We start from the raw sequence: 25,202 nt of genomic DNA on the forward strand, positions 1-25,202 counted from the left end.
CTCGGTGATGTGAACAGAGGGAGAATCTGAAACAGCTCATTTGGAGAGACTGTTTTTGATTTATTGGATTGAGATTGAAATTGAGTGGATGGATTTTTAACATTATAGGCTGGTTGTTTTCACACACTGCGGCCACACAACTGTGTTCAAATACCTTATGAAAGTGATTTTTGCATAATAGGTCCCCTTTAAACAAAATTAGTTGATTACTGGTTTATTAGTGCTTCTTATTACCAGTGTGGTGGAATGGGTGGTCTACGAGTTCCCAAATTCATGTTACAAGCAACCTCAATCTCAGTACACATGAAAAAAGGGAATTAGTGACATTTGATATATTGCTGAAGTTTTTATTTATAGTTAATATTAAGCGTTAATTTTTAATTTTACATTTTTATTTTTAATTTGCTTTCCTTGCTGTGAGTGTGGCAGGCGTGTGTTCTGCAGTTTGCATGTGCGTCTGGCGCAGCGGCAGCTATGCTGTTAGGCAGCTGTGTGGGCACCTGTGCTGAAGAACCCTGGCCCTCCTGACAGCCACATAGGGAGAAAAAGCATAAGAGGCGGATGGACGGCCCCATGACTTTGGGCAAGTAACTGCATCTTGTGGGAGACTTATACTTGGCCGAGAGCCTGGAGCTGCAGCCTATATGTGTAAATAGCCAGGCTTTTTTTAAACACCCTTGTCACGGGCACGACTGTTTGATGTGACACTGCCTGCACCGGGGCGCTGATGTTCAGCCCAGAAGAGATGGTCGGAGAGAGAGAGAGAGAAAAGGAAAAAGACTAGGAGAGAAAGCAGCAGGGAGTACTCGCCTTCCTTCAGGCCCTTTTGCATGCGAGAACACTGGCTGTGAATGACAAAAAAGATTGTCATTTGCTCTTGACAGATTGCTCAGGCACCCTCGCTCGGGCAGAAATTGCACTTAGCGAGGAAACGAGCACCAGGAGAGAGGTGAGAAGAAGGTTATGATCCACTGTGGCGACAAGGACATGAGACTAGTTCCCAAAGCTCGGAGATGTCAGCTTGACTGGAGCTCCACCATTCAGAAGATGCACCCTGCATTTTTGACTAGACAGCCATCTACAGGCCATGCAAGCTGATGTAGGTCACCAACGCCATATTGGGCTTTTTGTGTGCATTTGTTCTGGGTTGTTTCCCCCTCCTTTTTTTGCCTACTCTCTTTGAGCCCCCTGCCTCTAATGCAAGGTCACAACCTGGCAGTGAAGACCCTGTGTAGTTGGACATGCCTTGGGATAAAAGGCCCCACGAAAGCTCTGTAAAGAATAACAGTACAGTTTGATGTAGGTCTTTCATGTGGCCACTGCTCTTTGTTCTGGTGAAAATCTCTGTTCTCTTTTGTATTTCCTCAGCGCTGGGTTTTTATGGCCTCACATCTTGGTTTTAAAAAGCATATTCTGCAGCTTGTGGTATAAAATAAAAGCCGCATTTGGTTTGATATCTCTGAGCTTACAGACATGTGATCTTGTATCCTCCCATGACCCACATGTTCAGACGGCATCCTGTAACCTGTAGCTTTTAATAGCTCTCTTGATCTTCAGACATTCCACTTACTCCCAAACTTATCTGATATTTAGGCTCATTATGTCCTTGTAACCCATGTGTCTGTCTGGGGTTTGTCCTCTAGGCCATCAGGTCATAATCCTGCCACCAGGGGGCAGTGCGGGGGGGTGTCAGTGTTTAATTAGTTATCCTATACAAAATTGATTTTAAATCTCAAAAATGTCCAAAAACTTACAGAGGATTGTATTTGAAAAATTATTTTCAGTTTCACAACGCTTTAATGCAATTTCAATACCACAGCAATAACGAATGCACTCTTACACATTTATTTTATTTTAAACATTAACAGATTAACAAATTACAGTGTCATGTAGCAAGTTTTTCACAAATAATAACCCAGGTATTACTAATTAGGAAGTTATTATTATTTGTTACATCAGCTCTGTGACATTAATACCTCACAGATACATGTCCTTTGATATTTTGCTATCATTACCTTTTATTTTTAGTATCTACTTTTAACAAAACTAGTTTGCAGTCATTTAAATGAACTTGATTACACAAAAACAATAGAAATATATACCATGTCCTCATTTAAATAGGTAGGTAAACGTGTGTATGTGTGTGAGTGTGTCTGAAAGGATATGAGCTCATCAGATAAGTGATTAGATAGATGTTCCTGGTTTGAGTCTGATGCTGAACAGAGACATGTCCACCTCTTTATCAGTTTAGGATGAGGGAACGAGTCTCTTTATCCGTTTACGCTGCTGATATTTACCTCAGACTTCAGATCCCTAAATCCTGAAGCCAAAAAAAGAGCAGAGACGTGCACCTTTCATCTACATTTAGACTACAAGAAAACCGCATAGAAATATCTGCTAATTTAGACCCACATTTAGACTTGCAGATTTACAGAAACACATTTTATTAGTATTTTGCGTGAATGTACATCCTCACAGCTGTGGTCACTTTAAGAGCGTGCTCTGTCAACAGTCAAGAGCTGATTATCTTAAGATGTGATGTGTGTAAAGTAGAGCTAATCTAAGCCACACTGGCATGATTTACCTGGCTGGAGCGCAGCCTGCACGTGAGCCCCAGACATGCCGTTGTAGGTCAGCAGACAGCAGATGTCACATGTAGAGAAGGTGTCACTGTGGGCGTAGGTGCAAGTCAGGTAAGTGGGTGAAGCTTCTTTTGTGTTGTTTGATGTCAGGTACGCAGTAATTGAATGAAGACTTGTTGATCGACTCGTGCGTTGGCCCAGACATGTACGAAGGCTTCAAAACATGAAGCTTTCTCTGGGACCCTGATGAAAGGGCCCCGGTGGATTTATCATGTCTGGAGGAGGAGATGCACTCTAAATACCAGTGTTATTCTAATATAATGTTTGTCGTCTTTTTTGTGTGTTTTGTCTAGGCGCTGTCCTCGGGCAGGGAAACATTAATCATTACAAGCACATAACAGAATGCTCATAAGCCCACGAGACCCGTGGAGAGAGATTTTCCTCCTAATGTGTTCTGATGAATGGCCTTATAGAAACACGAAGATGTTAAATTAGCTTGTGTGGGCTGAGATGAGTGTTCTGCATGTTTCTAATTTGCAGGCGTGGGATGTATGTGAGGATGTTGATGTGGAAGTGTCTAGTTATCAGATTGATTAGTGAGACAGACTGTCTGCAGCACCTATTACATTTAAACTCCATAATCCACACAATCAGTACAGGTGAATCCCAGACCTCTTGAGTCTGAAGAACTGGGTTGGCTTAACACTGTCTTAACAGGTGCGTCTCGAATGTAAAGTGCATTAAGTTTCCAGCATTAAGTTTGGTGCCTTCACTAAAAGCAAATTACAGCACAAAGTGACACAATGCAGACGCCTGCTTCAGTTTTTTTGCATCAGTACTTTTGTATTGTTTAAGTAATATAGGCCTAAATACTGTTTGTGTGTGTGTAACTTTAAAAAATATAAGTTAATTCATTGAAAAATATAGATAATTAAAATTTTAAATAAAATGCACCTCCATTCAAACATCAGAATTTGAAAGAAATTAATACTTTTATTCATCAAAAATGACTATAAAGACATTTATAATGTTACTAAAGATTTCTATTTCAAATAAATTATTTTCTGAACTTTCCATTCATCAATCCTGAAAAAAAATCATGATCGCCACAAAGGAATATTAAACAAAACTAAATTTTGATAAACATTTTTGATAATAATAAGCACAAAATCAGCATATTAAAATAATTTCTGAAGGATCTTGTGGCACTGAAGACTATAGTAATGGCTGCTCAAAAGTACATTTTAACTCGTTATGACAATAAAATTTATAATAAATAGATCTTTTAAACTGTTTGAAAATTCTTGTTTAAAGAAAAAAATTGACCATCTTACACAGTTTTGCATATATATAGTTTTTATATTCTGGAAAACAAAACAAAATGCTTGATCGATCAAATGTCACTGTGGTTGGAGCTATCCAGAACAGCGCATCTGAAATAAGAGCTGACAAAATGTCTCGTTGTGCTTCTAGCTGGTTAAGGCAAAAAGTCGCTTTATCATGTTGTATCTACCTAGTAACTAAATGTAACCAACATTCTGGTGTAACTAAGTTTATGTCCAACGAACCTCACCAGTGATTGGTTATTTTCACAGTGGTGATCAAAATGAAGTTATATGCGGTATCTGTGTTCAAATCTTGAGAGAACAGAGCAAACATGCATTGCGAACTCTCTGGACATGTGTCCGTGATTTGTGATTTCAGTTCTGTCTCTTTTCATTTGTTTCTTTCATTATTTTTTCCGTGTTCTTTTCCTCCCAGCAGTGCATTCTTTGTCTGGATTTGTTTTATGGAGCCTTCAAGCGTTCCTCCATCACGGCCGTCTCTCCCCTAAAGAATCGACTTGAAACGGCTCCAGGTTTAAAGTGGTACCAGCCTGTCGATCTCAACCACCTTGGACACATTTGAAAGAGTCTCACTCGGAGAAGAAAAGAGAATAAATAATAATAGAATTAGAGGGGAAAGCATAATAAAGTGTCGTTTTCTGGGAAGGCTTTCATCTTTCCATAACAATAATGTTGTGAATGGGACGCTGTTTGGACTGGGAAGCCTGCAGTGACAGACATGAAAGGGCCCGGAGTGGAGCGGCCTAGAGTGGGCTTTAAAGAGGCCGATGGTGTTACAGGTCAGGGTGTTCACAGCACGTGGATGACCTCGGCATCTCCATCTATTTTTGTACCCCTGTCCATTCATTCTCAATGACTGTGTCCAGCCTTTTTCTTTTTCCTTTCTTCCACTTCCACCCTCCCATTTCCATTCATTTCCCCTTCTTTCCCCTCATTCTCTTCTCCCACCCTCAGTGCGCCTGTTATTTGGGTTGTGTACCCTACCGCCCCTATGGTCTATGGGCAAGAGGCCCATGAAGGGGAGCAGTGGATACAATGAGAGCGAGAGGAAGGGACATGTGAGGAAGTGGAGCGTCATTGCTCTCGGTGCTTGACGTCAGGCTCGGCCCCTCTGCAGCTGTTGGATGTGTTCAACAGCTCTCTGTGTTTGCTGTCACGCCACTGTGGGGGGACTATTAAAACAACAGCCACAGGTCAAAACATTCGGCCTAAGATTTGGTTAAGGCATGGCATCAGAAATGCATTGTCTAATCGTAACATTAGCAGTGTTAGAAATGTTTCTTATTGTGTATCACCGAATACATGAACACATTTATACAAACAGTAGAGTTCAACGGTTTGGGGTTGGTACGTTTTTATTTTTTGGAAAGAAGGCTCCTTTACACACCAATAATGAATTTACTTAATTAAAAATGCAGCAAAAAAGTAATATTTTGTTTAAATACTTAGCTAGCAGAATTTTCAACATCATTCTAATATACTGATTTGCTGCTCAATAAACATTTCTTAGTATTATCAATGTTTAAAATGTGGAAACTGTGAAATATATTTTTCAGGATTATTTGATGACTAGAAATTTAAAAAGGAACAGCATTTGTCTTTACTGGCGTGTGTATTATATTATTTTATAATACTTTGTTATATAGTATTATATATACTATTATAAAATATATTAGTAGTAGTTGTAGGAAAATATATTACGAGTACGTATATTTAATATATTACTGTTATTGAGTTATCTCTAACTTTTTTTCATTTACAAGATTATTGCCGCAGTGAGGAAATCCTCTCCATACCCTCAATCCAACCCCTCAATAAACAATAATCACTAAAAAGATTAATCAGCTGCGGATTTAGACCAGTGTGTGTGTTTGTGTTTTTGTGTTTGAATGCTCCTCTAAGCTATATCAGTAAATGTTTAATTTCATATTCTGTTTGCTTGTCAAAGAACAGACAAGAATCAACAGGTAAATGAAAACAATAGTCGTTTCAGTGTTTCGTTTGGCCCTTTTTTGCACACAAGAAATCCACCATTCTAATTTCCTTTCTGTCTCTTTTTTTAAAGTACAAGTCAATCCACTTACTCATTTGTTTTCCACCCCTCCCTCGCTCTTTATCCTCCATCTCCCCCTCCTCTCTTTGCCTCAGCACTTATGAGGCTTTAGGCGAGCCTAGCTCTGGGTATTGGTCCGTCCGCCTCCTCCTCCTCCCATAAGCCCTCCTCCCTGCTGGCTGAGTTGGTACAGTCCTGCTTTGCATAAGTTGTCTGTGAGTAGATCCATGTGTAAGGGGCCAGCACTGAAGGAATTAGTCCCTTGTGCAGCGGGTGGATGTATGTGTAGGGAGCGGGCTGTTGAAAAGAGATCCTCTGTATCAGGCTCCACGTCTTTCCCAGTATCGCTCAGGCTTTTATCATGTATTGCGCCTACCCTGTGCCTGGAATGGGCAGCATGTATTACTACAACGGAAAATCGGTGAGTATCTTCTCTCCCTAGAGGAAATGTGTATAAGTAAACATGTTTTTCATGTGCGCGGTGGGCTGTCGGGTTTAATGGAGTGGTGAGCCGTGTCCGTTCAGTGTGTAGAAACTGAGTTGAGGGTCTCGTTGCTCTTGGCTTTGCTCGTGTATGTGTGTGTGTGTGACTGCTGACTGTGTTTCCATTACCTCAGTCTGAGCTGGGTCAACATTTACTTTCATTTGCAGTTTACAAAGTGTTCTTACATGCTGTAGAGAGTTTAAAGCCTTTTTAAGTTGCGCAAAATGTGAAGTATCTGAAATATAACTGCTTTTTGCAAGTCTGTCGCAGTTTTCTTGATAAAATCGCATTTGTTTGGCATCAACATCAGATTTTTCTGTGTATTGGTAGTTGTGTGTGACTGATGCTGGCGGTGCTTGTGGCTCACCGTGAGCTCTGAGCGGCCGCTTTGCTGAGATGGGTTCACAATAATAACAAGTGGGAGTCTGGGAATGATTAAGGAAGAGAGTCTGTCTGTTGAGGTTTAACTTTCCTGTTTGCAGATTGAGCTCAGAGCTGCAGCATCGTTGTTTCTCCATCTGTTTTTAATCAGCCAGGCATTCTTCTCTCTACAGGAATCCTGATGGGACTCCTAAACCTCTCCACCACAGGCCCTTTGATTTCTGTGTGCCTCTCACGATGCCTGTTTGCCTGTCTGCGTGTGGCTGTCCGTGTGAACGCTCGTGTGCATGTGTGCTGAACGTATGTCAGGTGCTTGATGATTGGATTGGTGGTACGGGCTTACAAGAAAGAGGAGGTGGCGACTCGAACCTGCACTTGTGCCTCATGAGTGGGTGTTTGAGTTTACTTAGCTTTGCTTAAAGGGTTTCCGGAAAGAAAGCAAAATCTGATAAAACTTGTCAAATGTTATGTCAAAGTTCAAATTGATTCATATAATTAGAAAAAAAGAGTGGTTAACTGTAAATGTGAATAATATTTATTTAATAAGTTACTTTATTATTTACTTTTAATTACTTTAGTTTAACCCCCCCTACATAAATATGACTGAAACTTCTTTTCGGGATATAATTATTATTATGAATTACTCAGGTTTGGGTTAGTTTGTAGTGCTTTATGTATAATTAGCTATCTAAAATATCTATTCTATGTCCTGAATTAGATGGCCAAGTAAACATGTGTGTTGGGGGGGCAGAATTTTCCACCTACTTCCTTAAAGTGAGTCTCTGCTCCCCAGACAATGCAAAGCACTGAACGCTCAACTTCAGTAGAGAGGAAAAAGTTTCCAGTAGATTTCCCTGATGCCTTTCTCTCTGTGTCTGTGCAGGGCTCTGGAGATTTCTCCATCTGTTTGATGAATTTAAGAATGATCCGTTACCCATTTAATAAGAGCTTGCTTATTAAATTGATATGTTATTCACATTATTACTGCTGCTTTTAAAAAGGGCGGCAGCAATCATGTTTGCACAACTTTCTTATCTCCAAGCTCTCGATCGTTTCTGGGGACAAAACGTGAGACCCCAGCTTGTGTTTTCACTTCCTTTGAGGTCATCTGACAGAGTCCAGAGTTAGCTTTCCTCGTAGGCCATTATGACAGATCTCTTTTTTCCTGCACCACAAAGCTCACTTTGATCTTTTTATAATAAGTATTTCCAGCCTTGTAATGCAGGCTGGGAGGAAAGAGAAAATGAGGAGCATGTGGCTCAATCGGGTCAGAGTTGAGCTTTATGATCCAAAGCAGTGGGTAAAAGCCCAGTAAACCCTTCCTTGTGTTGCTTATTTATATCTTGGCACAGAGATATTATTTATTTATTAAATGTCAGATGCTCTGAGCATCAACAAAGATAAAAGTCACATTGATTTGTTTGAATGTCAGGCTGGTACCAATAGTTTTATGGCCGGGCCCTGGAGGGCAAGCGGCCTCCTCGGCTTTGATTGGGTCAGTTTACAATGTGTGAAGTGTTTTATTTCCTCTCTGCTGTTCTCGCTTTAATTCACGTATTTGTAAGTGTTTGTATAAGGTGGTAGCTTTTGCTTTAAGATTTACAGGGCTAATGTGGTGTTCCGCTCAAAAATAGTGCTCGATGCTCTTTCTTTTTTTTTCTCACATACTGAGCCTTTTTGAAGGTTTTGTTCTGGTAGAAACTTTGCATAATGAGTCAGCGTTGCTCGTCTGTAGTTGTTCAAAGCAAACGTGCGTGTTGTTTTTCTGCTCTCGAAAGGCTTCCACCTGTATCTGTAAGGAACAAAATGCTTTTAACTTTCAAACTTTTACCGTCTGCTCTTTGTAGACAGATTTGGCTTTAAAAGTCAAAACATGTTCCTTCAGGACAGAGCTGCTGTGTTCAATAGGGGCTCATTGTGTGCGTGTAGCGTGCCTTTTCGCCTTGATAAGTGTGTTAGATGGGAGTTGAAAAGGAAGGCCCTCGGGCCGCGATCCGACTCTAAACAAGTGACATGCAGAGGCAGGATATTTTCTTGTCACTCGCGGTCCCTCTGCTCTGAGCCCGTCCTTGTGGGTTTGTCTGTTGTTCGGCCTTTTTTTCTCCCTCAATAATCATTTCTCTCTCTCTCTACTCCCTGCCTCTTTCACTGTTGTCATTGGGCTTATCCATATGTTGACAGTTTAGTGGTTTTTCCGTGTGTTGTTGTGATGGATATGGTTTTCAGATCAAAGGAAGGTGTGACAGGCGAGAAAAAAGAGAAAAACTCATTTCATTCATCAGCGTGAGCCTTCGTCTCCATTGACTCACACAGGAACTGAAAAAAAACCATGCTATTTATATTGCTTTTTGTTCATGGCTATATTTTAATAACAGCATGAGATGAATGTTGTCTTTTTGGAAACCATATACAGGGTAAAATGATCATTTCTAGCCCTTGAAAAATTTATGGAAATTAATTATTTAAAAAATAACAATAAAAGTTATGTAAAAGATATTAAAATATTTATCTAGCTAAAAAATCTCTAGAAATAAAAATTCTTATCACAAATGACTGGAAATGTCTTATAAATGTGTTGGTCAAAACGTATGGGAGCTCTAAATATACACAATTTCTTTGCTTAGTTTATTTTCACATTTAATATTTTTTGTAAAGTACAACGAGGGAAAAAAAAAAACATTTAAACGTGGGTGTTAAGATCAGAGGCTTGTGAATAACTGTCAGCTTCCTAATTAAAGCCCTGGTCAAAGGAAGCATTTCCTTTGCTCTTTCTCTCTCGCTTTCTTTCATTCTTCATCCTGGTGATGGAGCGGGGCACCGGTGTTTAGGAAGGTTTATTAACGGGTCGACTGGTTAGCTCGGGGTAAAGCGGACAATTAGCATTATCCGCTGCCATATGCTGCCCATTGAGCCATGAGGCGGAGACAAAGGCCCCTCTCCCACGCCGCCCTAACCTGAGATCACCAGGGGACTTCCAGCGCTGGGGTCACATGTGTGCGCCTGCACACCCACGGGAGCCCGCCGCAGCTTATGAACACACTCACTGCCAATCACATGGGCACGTACTGCCGCCTCAGCAAGGTGCCCGGCCGCACACAGCTGGCTAAGCTGACTGAAAGGCTTTAGATGTTGATCGTAATGCAGAGTGTGTCATGACATGCTGCAGCCTTGTGTTTGCGTGGGTGATGAAGGGGATCTGCGTACATCTGAAATATTAATGAGCGGGGGGATCTGACAATGGAAATTAAATGCAATTAATATTTGATTATAATTACTACAATACTTGCCAGTGTATTGTATATTCATTTCTTATTCGTGATAAAGTTAGGCTATTGTTGCAATTTTTTTAAATGCATTTTTTTTTTGCTGAAGTATTTCACTACAGTGTGATTAATTATGAATTTATAGTAAATAATAAATTCATGAATTATTAAAAATAAAAAAATATATATTTCAGATCTCATGTAATTTAGTAAAGAATTGTATTTATGTCTTGGCACACAGATATTCTTTTATTAAATGTCAGATACAGATCATTACCAAAGATAAGTCCCGGTTTTGGTGTAAATAATTGACTTTATTAAGAAGTAATAATGTATTCTTAAATTTGTCTAAATGAATTTGAATGTAATTTAGTAAAGAATCGTAACAGTTATTGTCAGGGCAGGTGTTTATTTATTCTGTCTAACTTTCTATACACTTGATGGTTTGCCTTGTATCAAACGTCTAGTGTTTCTCAGAGAGCGTTAACATTATATCATGTGGTTTGATTTTATTTAAAGAATAAAAGTTACTGTGATGTTGAGCAGAGGGAGAGGTTGTGTTTAACTTAAAGTAACTTGAACTATATTGGGCTGCACATCTGCTCTGCATTACAGGGATTGGTTCTTGCAGACATGACGGGGCAGTCAGGTCCTCGCTGGGAGGAATTTTAACGGCAGGTGACACAGACACCTAAAAGTGAGGGTACAAGTGAGTCTGACTCGCTTAATGACAGATAATGAGTGGGACTTTCTTTAACATGTTTACCTAGCGTTCTCATTCGTGCCATACATGCTAGTGGTGTCTCTCTCGCTCCGAGAGGTTTTGTCCCATCTGGAGCAGATGAACTGAGAGAGCCACATTACTGGGCTGTAGCCTCATGCCTTTGATCCTCCTCTACTGGAATGGGCACTTCTGCAGCTGTAACCACTGCTCCGCTGGCCCGACCCGATCCAACCCCACAGCTTCTAAAATACACTTGCATAAACACAAACACATATGCACCCTACCGCTCTCTCCCTTGCATATTAATCCATTTATTTTGATGCTTTTGTTCGGTGGGCATGCATGTCGTCGTCATTATATTACAATTAAGCGCTGAAGCACACATTACACTGTAGATAATCCTCCCTTTATTTATAAGACTTCTCAATTAGACATCTGTTACATCAAAGAATTTGTAAATTGGCCATATGCGTTGCAATGCATTGTTTGTGTTCTATTGTGCAGTCAGGTTTCATGTTATGTGTGAATTAGACCGAGGGTGTGAGGATACGCTTAATGATACGAGCGTGTCTGTGCGACGGTCGCTGTATTTTATAGAAATTACAAAAACAGCAGCCTACATTCCCTCACACCTGTTTGTAAGTAGTTGTTCTCAGTCATAATGTCTGATTTTGCTTTTCTTTTTGCAGGTGTATGCACCATCTCCCAGCTCAGATGACTTCAACAGAGACTCTCCATCTTACCCGTCCCCCAAACCCCCCAGCAGTATGTTTGCAAACACTTTCTTCGGTCAGTCATCATCATTTTATTTGTCATTTGTTGTTATTATACTGTTTACTTAGATTTGACTTTGTAAAGGAAGCCTTTTTTGTTTTTAAGGTCAGAAACATTTATACAAATATGTAAGTGCAGACAAGAATGCTTGGCCACAGCATTGCAAACACATGGTTTTGTTGTACTGAACATTCATATCGCATGCGTTCTTTGATTAGTGTGGCGGTAATAAGCCCAGTACTAATAGGTGTGATTGATTATCTTAAGATATGTTTGCTGTTAAACTAGTTGTGTTATCTTCAAGGTGTATATTGATTGGAACTTGCTAAAAAACTGTTGCACCACAGTCCGTTTATGAAGCAGAGAAGGTACTAAATGTTATGAGGAACAAACTTTACAATCATTAAAAAGGACATTCTATATATAGTGTGAATAAAATCTTGACGTACAACGTCTGCCATGCTGACTTCATCATATTAGCGATGGTGTCAGTTGCATCACTTCACTGCCATTCACAACTCCTCTCCCCTTTGTTTGTAAAGTGTCCATTTCAGAATTTTGGAAGAAAAAGTAGGTCATCCAAATACTTTAGGGCGTATTGTTTCATGCATACTATGAATTCAGACATGCTACTCTGACATAATGTTTTCCCCTATTATATAGCAGGGAAGTATGCTTATTTTGTCGCAGGGAGCCGGAAAGACAAAACTACTAGATGATATGCACAATATAGCATTGCAATGTGGCCTGCACTATTTCATAAGACATGAAATTGAGCTTTCATAGCTAGATGTATTTGCGTTCATGTACTTGCATAGAGTATTCAGGCCAAACACTAAATTAACCCCTATAAAAAAATTAATAAATGTTGAATATTTTCTAGGACGTTACAGAGATGCATCCTAGAAATTGTGGACTTGCTTAATTAACAGATCTCACACGTATGATTCATAATGCTAATTTCATTTATTTTATTTTTTTTGGCAACACACAATTCTAAAGCTGAATCTTCTTCCAATCCACTTTAGTTATATAAACATTTTCAAACCCTGAATATACGGTTTCTGGTATGTTCCTTCACCTAGCTCACACTTTGAACCTTTTTTTTTCTTTTCACAATTGGGAAGCCTTTTATTTACATTTCACTCACTGCTACCGACTTCACAGACATAGATAGTAAACCAACCATGCATATTCCAGCTTTGCCAATCTGGACTGATAAAAATTATATGGCCATTTCAAGCCGGGTGTTTCGGGCTGTGAGGAATTTCTCCTTTAAAAGTTGAGGCGGAAGCAAGTGAACTGCGGCTGGCTGAATGTTATCTCAGCTGCGCTCAGCGCTTGGCTCTGACTCAAGTGTAAAAGCAGACTTAAAGGGAGGCTGGTCTGTTTGACATCCTCTATCCAGAATAAGGAGCATGGGGGTCAAGCTTCGGCTCACATATTAAACTATGTTGTGTTTTTCCTTATTTATCAGCATTATTGATCACATTAAAGTCACCTCAGTCTTGCTCAGAATTTAAACCTTCCTTGCCAACGCATACAAAGTAATGTACCTTAAAAGCTAGCCAATTAAGTTATTTCCCTTGTTTTTAATGTTCCAATTTACTTCTTGTCACTTAATCAGATGGGACCCACAATTCATCTGACCTGTGGAACTCGTCCAGTGGGATCAGCCAGCCAGGCTATGGAGGAATGCTGGGAGGATCTTCATCTCACATGCCACAGTCTGGAAACTACAGCAACCTGCACTCACACGACCGCCTGGTGAGAATCAGTGGGATCGGATCAAATGCAAACCTTGTAGTATAACCATATACAAAACTAAAAAAAGTTCCTCTTCCTCTTGTCTCTGTCACAGAACTACCCGCCACACTCGGTGTCGCCCACAGACATCAACGCTAGCCTGCCACCCATGTCCAGCTTCCACCGCGGCAGTGCCAGCACCTCACCCTTCGTCACCGCATCTCACACCCCACCAGTCAACACCGCAGAGGGAGTTATGGGTACGTTGTCTGCGCACACCACATTTATAGTGTTGTTCTTGATTTATTAGTCATTCTTAGGCCCACACATAATCTGTGCATCTGCAAAACTTCATAGAATTAGTATATAGAGGTAATTTGGCTTACTCTATACACTACTGTTCAAAGGTTTGGGGTCAGTAAGTTTTTTTCCCCCTATTTTTATGAAATAAAATAATACTTTTAATAAGCAAGGATGAATTAAATTGATCAGAAGTGACAGTAAAGACATTTCCAGTGTTACAAAAGATTATATTTAAAATAAATTCTGTTTTTTAAACTGTCTATTTATCACAGAATTCTGAAAAAATGTATCACAGTTACAAAAATATTAAGCAGCACAGCTTTGATAGTAATAAGAAATGTTTGTTGAGCACCAAATCAGCATATTAGAATGATTTCTGAGGGATCATGTGACAGTGAAGACTGGATTAATTGGCTGCTAAAAATTCAGATTTGCCGTCACAGAAATAAATTATATTTGAGTATTGCAGCCTTGGTGAGGGTAAAAGACTTCTTTCAAAAACATTAAAACATTCTTGAACAGAATAAAAAATAAATGCTTAAAATAATTTTTTGAAATCTCTATTTAGATTTGCCATATACAAAATAATATATGTACAACATTCATTAGTATTTTTCTTCACACAAGTATCACATCATTTTTTATTTATTTCAGCACTTTTTTAGTTCGACACACCTAGCCCCAGCTGCTACTCGCCAATAAAGAATACATGACATTAATATCTCTGTCAGCTCTGTTCCGATGTGAATTGCGTATCTCTGTGTGGTCTTTGTGTAGCTGCTGCCAACCGAGGGAACGCCACTGGAAGCTCTCAGACTGGAGACGCGCTGGGAAAAGCCCTGGCTTCGGTGAGATCCTTCCCCATTCAACCAGACCTCTTAATCCATACATTAACCAGTTCAGAGAACAGGGATTGACTTCCGTCTATACACATCCCACCGTGCAATGGATAAAAGACATTATGTTATTATTTTAACTACTGAGCACTATACGGTTTCAGGCATCGTAAACATGCCCCATGTTGTCCAACTTGCTTTCGCGATCTTGGCATTGTAGACCCGGGCGAGATTACCCGACATAATGGCGCAGTTAATTCTTTAAAGGACAGGACTTGTGCTCTTAGGCTGGGTATTAGTAGCAGTGCAGAAATTTAAGAGATTGAATAAGGTCAGGGGATCTGTTTGTGGATGTTGCTGGACCTAAGCCCGGATAATTGTGCTCTTAATCTCGCAGTATACAAGAAAAGGAGCTGTACATAAAAGCCTGTGGATTATATGTTGGTTTGGATAATGAGTGCTGGCGTTCGTGCGAGTTCCTAATGTGTCCCTGAAACTGGAGCTTACAATACCCTCTAAAACTTGCCGAGCTTAACTTAAAGACTTATTTAGCTCCAAAAAATCCTGCAGACTTGCTTATCCTACAGTAAGTCACTACAAGCCTTTTTTTAAAGTAGGAACACATCTGGACTGATTCATCACTGTTTCGGACAGGAGCCATAGACTCACCTCTCGGCCGAGGACAAGGACAAGCTTTTCATAGCACTCTCCTTTTCTGAGAAATTAGATGCCTAATCGCTGCTCTTTGATTGGGGAAAAGAAAGAAGAGAGGAAAAAATGTAATAAGATACTGTGGGTGAGGCCTGCCGTGCCACGAGAGCACTCTCTGCCACACAAACAAACACAAGACAGTGCGGCTGAAAGATAATCACAAATTAAGTATTTTTGTATTTGCAGACTCGATTCTATTAGCATGATAAAGCTGTGGTGAAACGGACACGGTCGGGCTGGGGTGGGGGGAAACGTCCTAACTACTGCGGCTCAGCTCTGCAGGCCACCCTTTGTGCCACTTTTGTTTAGGTTCCTTTTGGATGGGTTGTGCTCATTGGGCCCCCGCTGGTGGAAGGCAGCGTGACTGATGAGGGGGCGGAGATCCGTTTGTTGTTTGTAAAATGAGTGGTGTTACACTGGAAATACAGTAGAAGTCGGTCAGGACGCTCTGAATGGCCCGCTTCAACTCGTTAGGTCAGGACTCATGTCCATAAGAGGTCCTGAAGCACAAGGGCAAAGGGGACGGGTGCTCGCCTGGCACAGTCGTGATGGATCAGATACTGTGTTTTACTGGTGAACAGTAAGGAAACAACCAGTAGTGTACTGTTAGAGGCTACATATAAAATTGGGATTCAAAAATACAAAGTTTTAGTATTTTGCTATATTAAAGAACACAGTAGCATTATGACATCAAATGTAAAATAAATATTTCATATTCGATACTAATTTTGAGGCTACTAATGAAATAAGCACATTTATGATGTTGATTATGTGGCTCTTTGTACAGATGATCAGATTGAAGATCAAGATGCTCTTTGAATCATCTCAATTCATGCTGGAGAACATGATCATCATGAATTATGGAGTTCATGCAGCTCAAGTGCTTCTGTCTTTTTCAAATGGAAGATAGACAAACCAAATATTAAAGATGTTATGAAATTCAAGGATAATTGAATTTGTAATGAATACATTTGCATTAAATAAGAAAAAAAGCCTCTGACATCAGTAAATATCTGTTCTATATCGCAGAGGATTTCTTTCTTTGTATCTCTCTGTGTATCACTCTCACTCTATCACTGGCCCCCTCTATCCCTCCGTCTACTCCGAGAGATGAATGTACTAAAGCCCCAGGCAGGATTTGCAGAGTTGATTGAAACACAAAAGTGTGGCATTCAGGGTTTAATAAGGAGATTAATAAAGATAGTATCCGCATTTTGATGTGTTTTTAAGTCAAATGGACTTCATGATCCCCTGCAAGTGATGGCTCACAACTTTAGAGCTGTGTTTCTCAAATCCTGCCAGATAATTGGGATCAAAACATACATGTTTCATAGAGGTTTCCATTATGGGACCGAAAACTATTTTAGCAGAATGCAGAGCATGTCAGGGATGTTTACTTGCATTTGGCTTAACCAAAAAATCCCTTTTCTAGTTTCGAAGACATTTTTTTTCAGGATTTTCACACAAACACCGGTAAGGTGGAAAAAGCCTGGCAGTAAAGGCTGGAGGCCTTTCTTCTTCATAGCATCTGTTTGTTTATTATGGTGTGGGCAGGACTGTGCCTGTCTCAGTCGCTGTTTATTGGGCAGGCAGGGAGAGGCTTTATTACCTCTCATCCATAACTGAAGATGAGCCAGAGACGCCCATCCACACAGCCACGGGCCAGACTCATTCACTCTAATGAGCTCCAAAAAGAGAGATTAATGACCATGTCTTCTCTCTCTCTTTCTCTGCATCATCCAGCTGCTTTTGTCTATTCCATCTCCTCTCTATTATGTATTAGAAGTGACATTATGGATGCCATGTAAACAGAATTTGAGCATATTTTACAATGGCTTCTAATGTGGCTCATCTAGTCGTGTTTATATTGTTACTGTTTTGTTTTTAACTCAAAAATGTGAAGTATCATATTTATTTTTTATGACAGTATTCATTTTAGAATAATGTTATCTTTTGATATGAACCTGGTTATAAACAAAGTAAAATAAAGGTTATGTAATATATATAAAACATTTGATATCACTATTGTTTTATATATGCTGTCACCGTGCTGGACATATCGCCAATCTCTAATGTGAATTATTATTACTACTGTTCGTTTAGGCTATTTCCCAGTCTCTTGCGGGGTTTCTGATCTTTTGTGCTCATGTGGTTTCACATGTGATGTGCAACATGCAGCGGGTGTGTGGCGTGGGCCCAGGCTTTGACTTAATAACAACCACAGATGTGTCAGAAAGCCAGAGAACGCTGGCTGGACTGCAGGTGTCACACAGCATTTAGAGTGCAGGAGGGGTTGTGTGTTTTTCTGCAGACATTATAAAGGGCGGCGTAGGCTGTTAAAAGCCCATATGTATGCTGTGAGCATTTTTTTTTACTGCTGCTCTGCTTGTAAAATCAGCAGAATTGATGAGCCAATTTTGGCTGAGCACAGACTGAGGGATGCTAACCGCGGCCGTAAAGCCGGAGAGGGAAACGACAGGTTGCAGGTTTTAATGGTTGAGCGTGCTTCCTCACAGACTGATCTCTCTCTTTCTCTCGCTCTCATTTGCAGATTTATTCTCCTGACCACACCAGCAGTAGCTTCCCCTCAAACCCCTCCACTCCAGTGGGCTCTCCCTCTCCTCTGACAGCTCAGGCTGGCGCTGGCACAGCAGGTACAGTGGTGACAGGCAGCGGCCCCACAGGAAGAGCAGGTAGAGCACCGGTCTGCCTCTCTGACCCCACACACACATTCTCTCCACACCACACCCTCACGGGTCAGTCACACAGTGGCCCTCAGAAGTATGTGGACACAGTTAAAAATACATGAATGTGTGGATCATATAACACAATGTTTGTAAGCATGTTGGTGCTTGAACATTTTTCAAAAATCACTTTAATAGTACTTTTTGTCATTCTTTTTAATTAATCCCAAAGCCATTTTTAGTATATATGTGAAGTCACAAGGGTGTACTATTAGAGTAAACGCAGGTATGGACATAATCCAAAAATAATTTACTAGTAAATTTCAGAAATATTTTGTCTTAATTTTTAACAATACGTGTTGCTTTTTATTTAAAACCTGAAATTGTGCTAATAAGTGTGCATTTGCTAATTTAAAAAAAAAAAATTGCCAGTTTGTTTTCTATTTGTCATCTAATGCATTGACATATATATTAATGGGGCTGTCAATCATTTATGTTTATTTGAATCATGTTTAATTGCATTTAATTCAACATTTACTTAGAAAAGGTGTCAAACGAAGATAATGCAGATACATTATTGCAGATTAGTAAATCATTGAATGTGCACTGTTGGAAAGTCTGGGGTCAGTATGATTTTTTAAAAAGAAAATGATACTTAAAGTCAGCAAGAATGTGTTAAATTGATCAAAAGTGACAATTAAGAAATAAATGTATAATGTTCAAAAGAAAATCAGTTTTAAATAATTAAGAAATAAATAATATATATACATTAAAACATAGTATATACATACTATATAGATATATACACACAAAGCTGTAAATACGATCAGTTAAATGCACTCTTGGTGAACTGAAGAAACTTAAATGCTTTAAAAAAAAAGAAAACTTTACTGCCTACTTTTGAGCAGTAGTGTACAGCTTTAAAAACATTACTTTATTTAATATATTAATAATTATATTAATATTATCCAGTCTACATAGCAATACATTTTATAGGAGTTTGTCAGTCTGATGGGCTGTTCACACAGAACACATTATTCTATGCTGTCTGCTTTGTTTTTTAATTATTGGTCAGTTTATACGTCGTCCATCAAAAAGGCTTTATACCTTTTGGGGCCACTGTAGCTCATTATTTCACACATTTAGACAGACCCTCAACACAATCCACATTTTGCATTTCATGTAGATTTCGTTAACAGACAACCACAATACCACAGTATTGTATATATAACCACGTAAACATGATCCGTTACACACTAAACATTAAAAATTATTTGTTAAACATTGATCTGTGATTCTGGAATAAGCACTTGTCTAATGAACAATCACAGTGGTCTAACTGCCTTCGCAGCAAGTGTCAGCTCCTTCCCTGTCTCGACCACCCAACTCCCATATCTCACTGACGCGGTGTAGCTACACACAGCGAGCCGTAAATGAGTAAACACACTGTCCCGCAGCCGCTGAGATTGAAGATGGTGTCGGGGGAGTTATGCCCTGGTTAGCAGTGGATAGATAACCGACCACTGTGAAGATTTTATCTGCGCCTGACAAGACTGATGCACAGTCATTTTAAATGAAAAAATATTTTGAAGCGCAGAGGGATAGACAGAGATACTAGATGCTACAAATGTCAGTTTCTCAGCATGTTGTTTCAGTGAGTGGGCAGTTGTGTGTGTGTTCATTGATATAGTGGTGACAGCTGTGTCGGTGTCTGTCCCACTCCTTAACTTCAGCTGTTGCCCTGTTCCTCACACAGCTGTTACCCATGACAGACCGGCCTGCAAAGATCCTCATTTATTAGCATGACTGACTGAGAGGAAGGGAGGGAGAGAATGACTCAGCTCAGAGACAGCCTTTCTCTCCACTCAGCAGCCTCTACCTTACGATGTAACTTCCTGTCATCTTAGTGCACCTTTTTTAATGCCTCTTTTTTATTATTTAAAAAATTCATTTTTAAAATATATAAATGGACTAAATATGTAAGTAAATAATGTGCTTATTTTTAAATATGTTTATATATTTTATATATTTCAGTTAATGTACACTACCATTTAAATGTTTTGGTTTGATAAGTTTGAATTTTTTCGCTTATGCCCATTAATTTGATTATATGCATTTATTTAATCAAAAATAGAGTAAATATAGTAATATTGTGACGTATTATTACAATTTAAAATGTTTTCTATGTTAATGTATTTTAAAATGTAATTTTATTCCTTTGATGACAAAAATCTAAATTTGCAACAGCAATAACTCCAGTCTTTAGTGTCACAATACTTCAGTTGTGTTGCTTAATACTGTTGTAGAAACTGTGATCCATTTTTTCAGGAATCCTTGATGAATAGAACGTTCAAAAGAACAACATTTTTTAACATTCAAAAGTCTTTACTGTCAATTTAATGCATTGTTGCTGAAAACAAATATAATTTCCTTGAAAAAATGTAATGACCCCAAACTTGTGAATAGTAGTGTATATTTAAATTGGAAAAAATAAGATATAAAATAAGAAATTTATTTACTTAATATTTACTTAAAATTTATGAAAACATTTTTGGAAAGAACAGAATTAATTCATCAAATATTGTTTGATTAGTCAAAATGTTGGTCTGTTTGTAGTATTTAGTCACATTTGGCTTTCTCTCTGCCTGCAATTTTATCACATCATTAAGTTGATTTACACTCACATGCAGGCAGGCAACGTTCCCTTTGATATCTTTTTTTTTTTAAGATGGTTGGTTGGTGCACATTGTTTCATGATGTTATGATTAAGTGAAGCACATCCATCTGTTTCTCTGGATTAGTTATTAAATTCAGCCATTAGACCCACTCGTAGCCGGGTCTCTGCTGCCCATACCAGCCAATTAGACCCCAGTAGCACATGCAGAGTGCCGCTCCGTCCCACGCTCATTTGTCAAGCTGGCCGCCGATGAGGAGGCCTTATTAAACGCTGCATCATCTCATAGCCCCAAAGTAATTTTTAATAGGCCCTTAATAAGAGTCTGCTTCTGAGAGCTTTGTGGTTTTAAAGTGTGAATTCCTTTCGCTTTGGGAAGGACGAATGGTTGGAAAATCTTTACCTAAACAACTTCCTATCACACACAAGATGAAATTCACTGATTGTTTCTGAAAAGGACTTGCGCTATGCTAGCAGAGCTAGACGTATGGCCACAGTAGGCCCGTCACAACAGTTATGACAACCAGCAAAATAGGAAATCTCTGGTGTCAACAAAGCACCCAGAGTCAGCAGTTGAGTCTGTGCCTGATGGAGTCTGGTCGAAGAACGAGGAGCGCAGATCTCCCTCCTAAACTGATTAATGTAAATAAGCCAAAAAGTTTTCCTTTGGGTCATGCTACATTAAGGGTACTTGGCCTGTTTTATTGTTCTCCACAGCCTTCACGCAAGACTTTTTTGTAGTGGATTGTTTCCCAGTTGGAGTGAAGTAGACTTGGAAGTGAAGGGATTGAAAGCGACCCCCACCACCAGTGTTTTGATTTGTAATTAGCAGATGTGCATTCTTTTAGAGTGCTGTTGATTTATGGCCAGTCAGAATCCGCACGTTTAGACCAAGACCAGACCAGAGTCATTTGCATCCTCATTATAGTCCCTTCCAGCCTCGCACACACTGCCACAGAACAAAAACACATTCACTGAATTCTTCCAGCGACTGAATTTTGAAGGGAAAAAAAGCCAAACATTGAGTCTGAGGGCTGAGAATGTGGCCAGGCCAAATAAAATCTTATGCTGCTACTTGAGTAATGTGGCAAAACAGTGCTTTTTCTTTTCCCTGACAGCGTCTGACATGAGATTGGTCACATCACCGCTCACCATCCAGTAGTTTGTTTGTGCGAGTTGAGATCTGGGAGAGAGTCGTGGTCTCATCCTGTTACGTCTAGAATATCGAGCTTCTCTGTTGAGCTCATGCAGTATTAGAGTCAAGGGAAGACGCTCAGCGTCCAAGTCATCGCCCTTATCGCAGTCCTGCATTGTTCTCCCAGGTTCATTAATGAGAGGAAGTAGGAGATGTCCCTCAGCACTGGTTTGTGTATGTATGCGTGTAAGGGTCGTCCTCGAACCCTTCTAACATTGCAGGATATGACCCAGTCATAGGAAATAATGTGTCTGGAAACCTAGAGGAAAACAGCCTACATTGAGAATAGCTGGAATCAGTCAGGATAGGAAATGAGTTTTAGTCTATTGTGAAGGTGTATCAGTGCATTGTACCATGTGCATGTATAAAAAGAAACGTTTTGTATTATAATATGAACAAATATTTTTAAGTATATTAAAATTCTATTTATATCAAGAACATTGAACGTGTTTCATAATCTTTTAAATGAAACTGTTTTATTTTTTTGTATGTATTTGTTTTTTGTTTTTTTTACAGCAAATGTGCTTAACCAATAACTTTCTCATAAGTTTTCAATAAAATAAATTATTTATTTGAAATATAATTTGTTACAGTAAATGTGCTTCTTAACCAATGACTCATTTTGAGTCTTTTAAATAATATATTATATAACATTATAATATAATATTATATTATAAAATACCATTATTTCAGTAACTTTAACAATGATTTAGGATTTTGTATTTTTATATTTATTTATATAAACGGCATATTACAGCTAAGATGTTCCTTAAATGATAACTCATGAGTTCATTTAAATTAATATTGTTATTATTTGTTAATGAACCGGTCTCCAATGGTCACGCTGTTTGTTTTTGCATGCAGCCAGTAAAGATGACATAGTCGACATGTTGCGCAGAAAGCACTGTTTTTCATTGCTCATTCATTTCAGATTATCACTTTTCACCTGTTGTAATGAAGCCAGCTTGTTGGAAAGTCTCAGGTGACTAAAAAGCTCTCCTGCCTCTGTCCGCAGGTACAACTCAGTGGCCCCGTGCGACTGGACAGGCACCTTCCTCCCCAAGCTACGAGAACTCCCTTCACTCTCTGGTAAGACCGCTCTCCCCTCCTCCTGGCACTGAGCACTTTTTAATGGACACTACTGTGTCAGTAGATGACTTGCTCCTGGAGGGCAGGGGGTAGCTTTACATGGACATTCCTGGCTGACAAATGTCAGGAGTGGGACTGGGAGGGGGCCGTGGAACAATACCCGTCCCTTGGGGCGTGTCTCCTGCCATCTGTCCTCTCTCGTCCGGGGTGGATGAAGATTGGCCGGGGTGTGTGAAGGTGGGGTGGTTAGGGATTGGTTAGGGTGTGTGATGGGGGTGGGGTGCTGGCAGCTGCTGCGTTCAACCACTGCCGCAGAATTCCAGGGCTGACTGGGGAGCAGAGCCACAACAGGAGATCAGTTTACACACACACACACACTTTCCTTCCCACGTCATACATTCACACTATGGGGTGTGTAGGTAAATATTTACTCTAATACTTGTATGCCAGCTGCAAGTGCATTTTTATGGACCGTCCATGAGCAGCAGCCCTCCAGGAATCAGGAAATGAGCTGTGATTGGCAGAGTGAACTATGGTTCATCGTAATTAGTTACTTGAACAAGTACCAAGATGTCGGCAGTTGGCGCTCCACTTCGATTCCCTGCCCTCTTTCTCTGCAGTCTTTCTATCTCGTCTCTCATTGTACGTGTCTCTCCTCTTCCTGTCTGACTGTAGAAAAATCGTGTGCACCAGCAGCTTCATGAGCATCTGCAGGATGCCATGTCCTTCTTAAAGGATGTCTGCGAGGTATTCCCGCTCTTCAGACAATCATGTCCTGTCCTTCTTTTCCATTCAGCCATCTGCTTTTTTTTTATTTGGCTGTGCTTTTTCTGTTTTACCATTTCATCTTTGATGATATTAATACATGAAAATTACCATATTGCAATTAGTTAGTGGAAACCTGTTTATTTCTGTTTTATTTCAACATGTTTTTTTTGGCTTAGCCTTTCACTTTTTCTCTTCTTTTCCTCTTCACTTTGTTTTCGAATGTTCCTCTGCCATTTTGTAATTCTATGTCTTTAATAAAGTCTCTGTTGATATTTTTTTCATTTATGCTTATGTTGTTTTCTCTTTCTCTCCCTCTTGCATCCCTCATTTCAGTCTCGGATGGAGGACCGGCTGGACAGGCTGGACGATGCAATCCACGTCCTGCGGAATCACGCCGTGGGCTCCACTGCCGCCCTGTCCAGCGACATCCACAGCCTGTTAGGACAAGTGCACAACGGGCCAGTCTCAGCCATCGGCACCAATTTCCCCGCTTCAGGATTGGTCACCAACCGAACAGCACAAATGGTAAAGAAATCTTCCCCGTAACAAAGGAAACTTTAGCTTGTGTTTCAGAGCCACTGAATGTCTCATTGCTTTTGAGGTCAAAGTCTTGTACAGTTATTACAGGCATGAGGGAGAGAAATGCATGTGTTTTTTCATATTGCCTCTCCAAATAGGCTGATAAACAGAGTTAAGCCACCTGTTTAATATGAAGGCCTGGCCATGTGCTGAAACTTAACTATTTTCCACTGAGAGCAGTTTAACTTAAACCCACATACTTTCCATAAGCGTAATGGCTGGACCCAGGCTCATTCTCCCTCCTTGAGCTGCGTTCCTCAGGCTGAATGGGAAAAGCAGTCACAGTAGAATCTAGTAGATCAGTGACGGTCTGGAAGACATTTCCGCACCATAGCTCGCTGGGGCTGTGGGGACCTGCGTGATGCGAGACCTGCTGAAACTAAAGCACTCTGTATCTCCCCCACCATCCCACGACATTCATTCCCTTCTACAGAGAGATCTGCGCACAGCTGTAATAGTCGGAACAAGTGAGGGAGGCGTTTCCCAGTGGTTTCCCAATAATAGGAAATAATCATGGACTTTTTCTGTATTCAAAACAACATTTGGATATGCTTTCAAATGAACTGACATTGACCTATTTGTTTTTGTCCGAAGACTAAAGCAACACTCAAAATGTTTTTGTGAATGACCACTACAATGGAAAGTTTAGTTGACCACGAAGATCTGAAATTTCCTGATAAACAACTTGATGTTCTCATTTAACGTTTCAAGCAGATAGTTAATGTCTGGTATGCTGTAGCACATGTTAGTGAAGCTTTCATAGAACTGTTTATTGACGGCTAAAGTCAAACAAAGTTTCACATGCTCAACATGTACAATTAGAGAAATCATTTTGTATAAATAAATATATTTTTGTAGTTTCCTCTCCTCTCCACACAAGACACTCTATGTGTGTCAATAATGTTTCATAACTCCAATCTAAAAGAAACACATTAGTAGGGCTGGGTATCGTTCAAAAATTTTCGATACCGATACCTTGAGTTTGATACCGGTTCCTGAACGATACTTTT

The 25,202-nt window shown here is 39.8% G+C and overlaps 1 protein-coding gene across 5 annotated transcripts in view; it reads left to right on the forward strand.

Annotated features, from left to right (window-relative positions):
- Positions 1-25,202, forward strand: part of LOC306870960 (transcription factor 12) — a 110,901-nt gene that overhangs the window by 76,713 nt on the left and 8,986 nt on the right. For 3 of the 5 annotated variants that reach the window (XM_079418576.1, XM_079418578.1, XM_079418577.1), the window contains 7 exons: positions 11,523-11,622; positions 13,235-13,374; positions 13,469-13,613; positions 14,434-14,504; positions 17,755-17,896; positions 22,772-22,845; positions 23,947-24,138. In XM_079418576.1, coding sequence (XP_079274702.1) covers positions 11,523-11,622; positions 13,235-13,374; positions 13,469-13,613; positions 14,434-14,504; positions 17,755-17,896; positions 22,772-22,845; positions 23,947-24,138 — 864 coding nt within the window. Of the gene's footprint in view, positions 1-11,522; positions 11,623-13,234; positions 13,375-13,468; positions 13,614-14,433; positions 14,505-17,754; positions 17,897-22,771; positions 22,846-23,520; positions 23,593-23,946; positions 24,139-25,202 lie in introns of all 5 variants that reach the window. The other 2 variants (XM_079418574.1, XM_079418575.1) reach the window with 1 other exon arrangement.

The sequence above is a fragment of the Barbus barbus genome (assembly GCF_936440315.1).
Source record: "Barbus barbus genome assembly, chromosome: 1".
Classification (NCBI taxonomy): domain Eukaryota; kingdom Metazoa; phylum Chordata; class Actinopteri; order Cypriniformes; family Cyprinidae; genus Barbus; species Barbus barbus.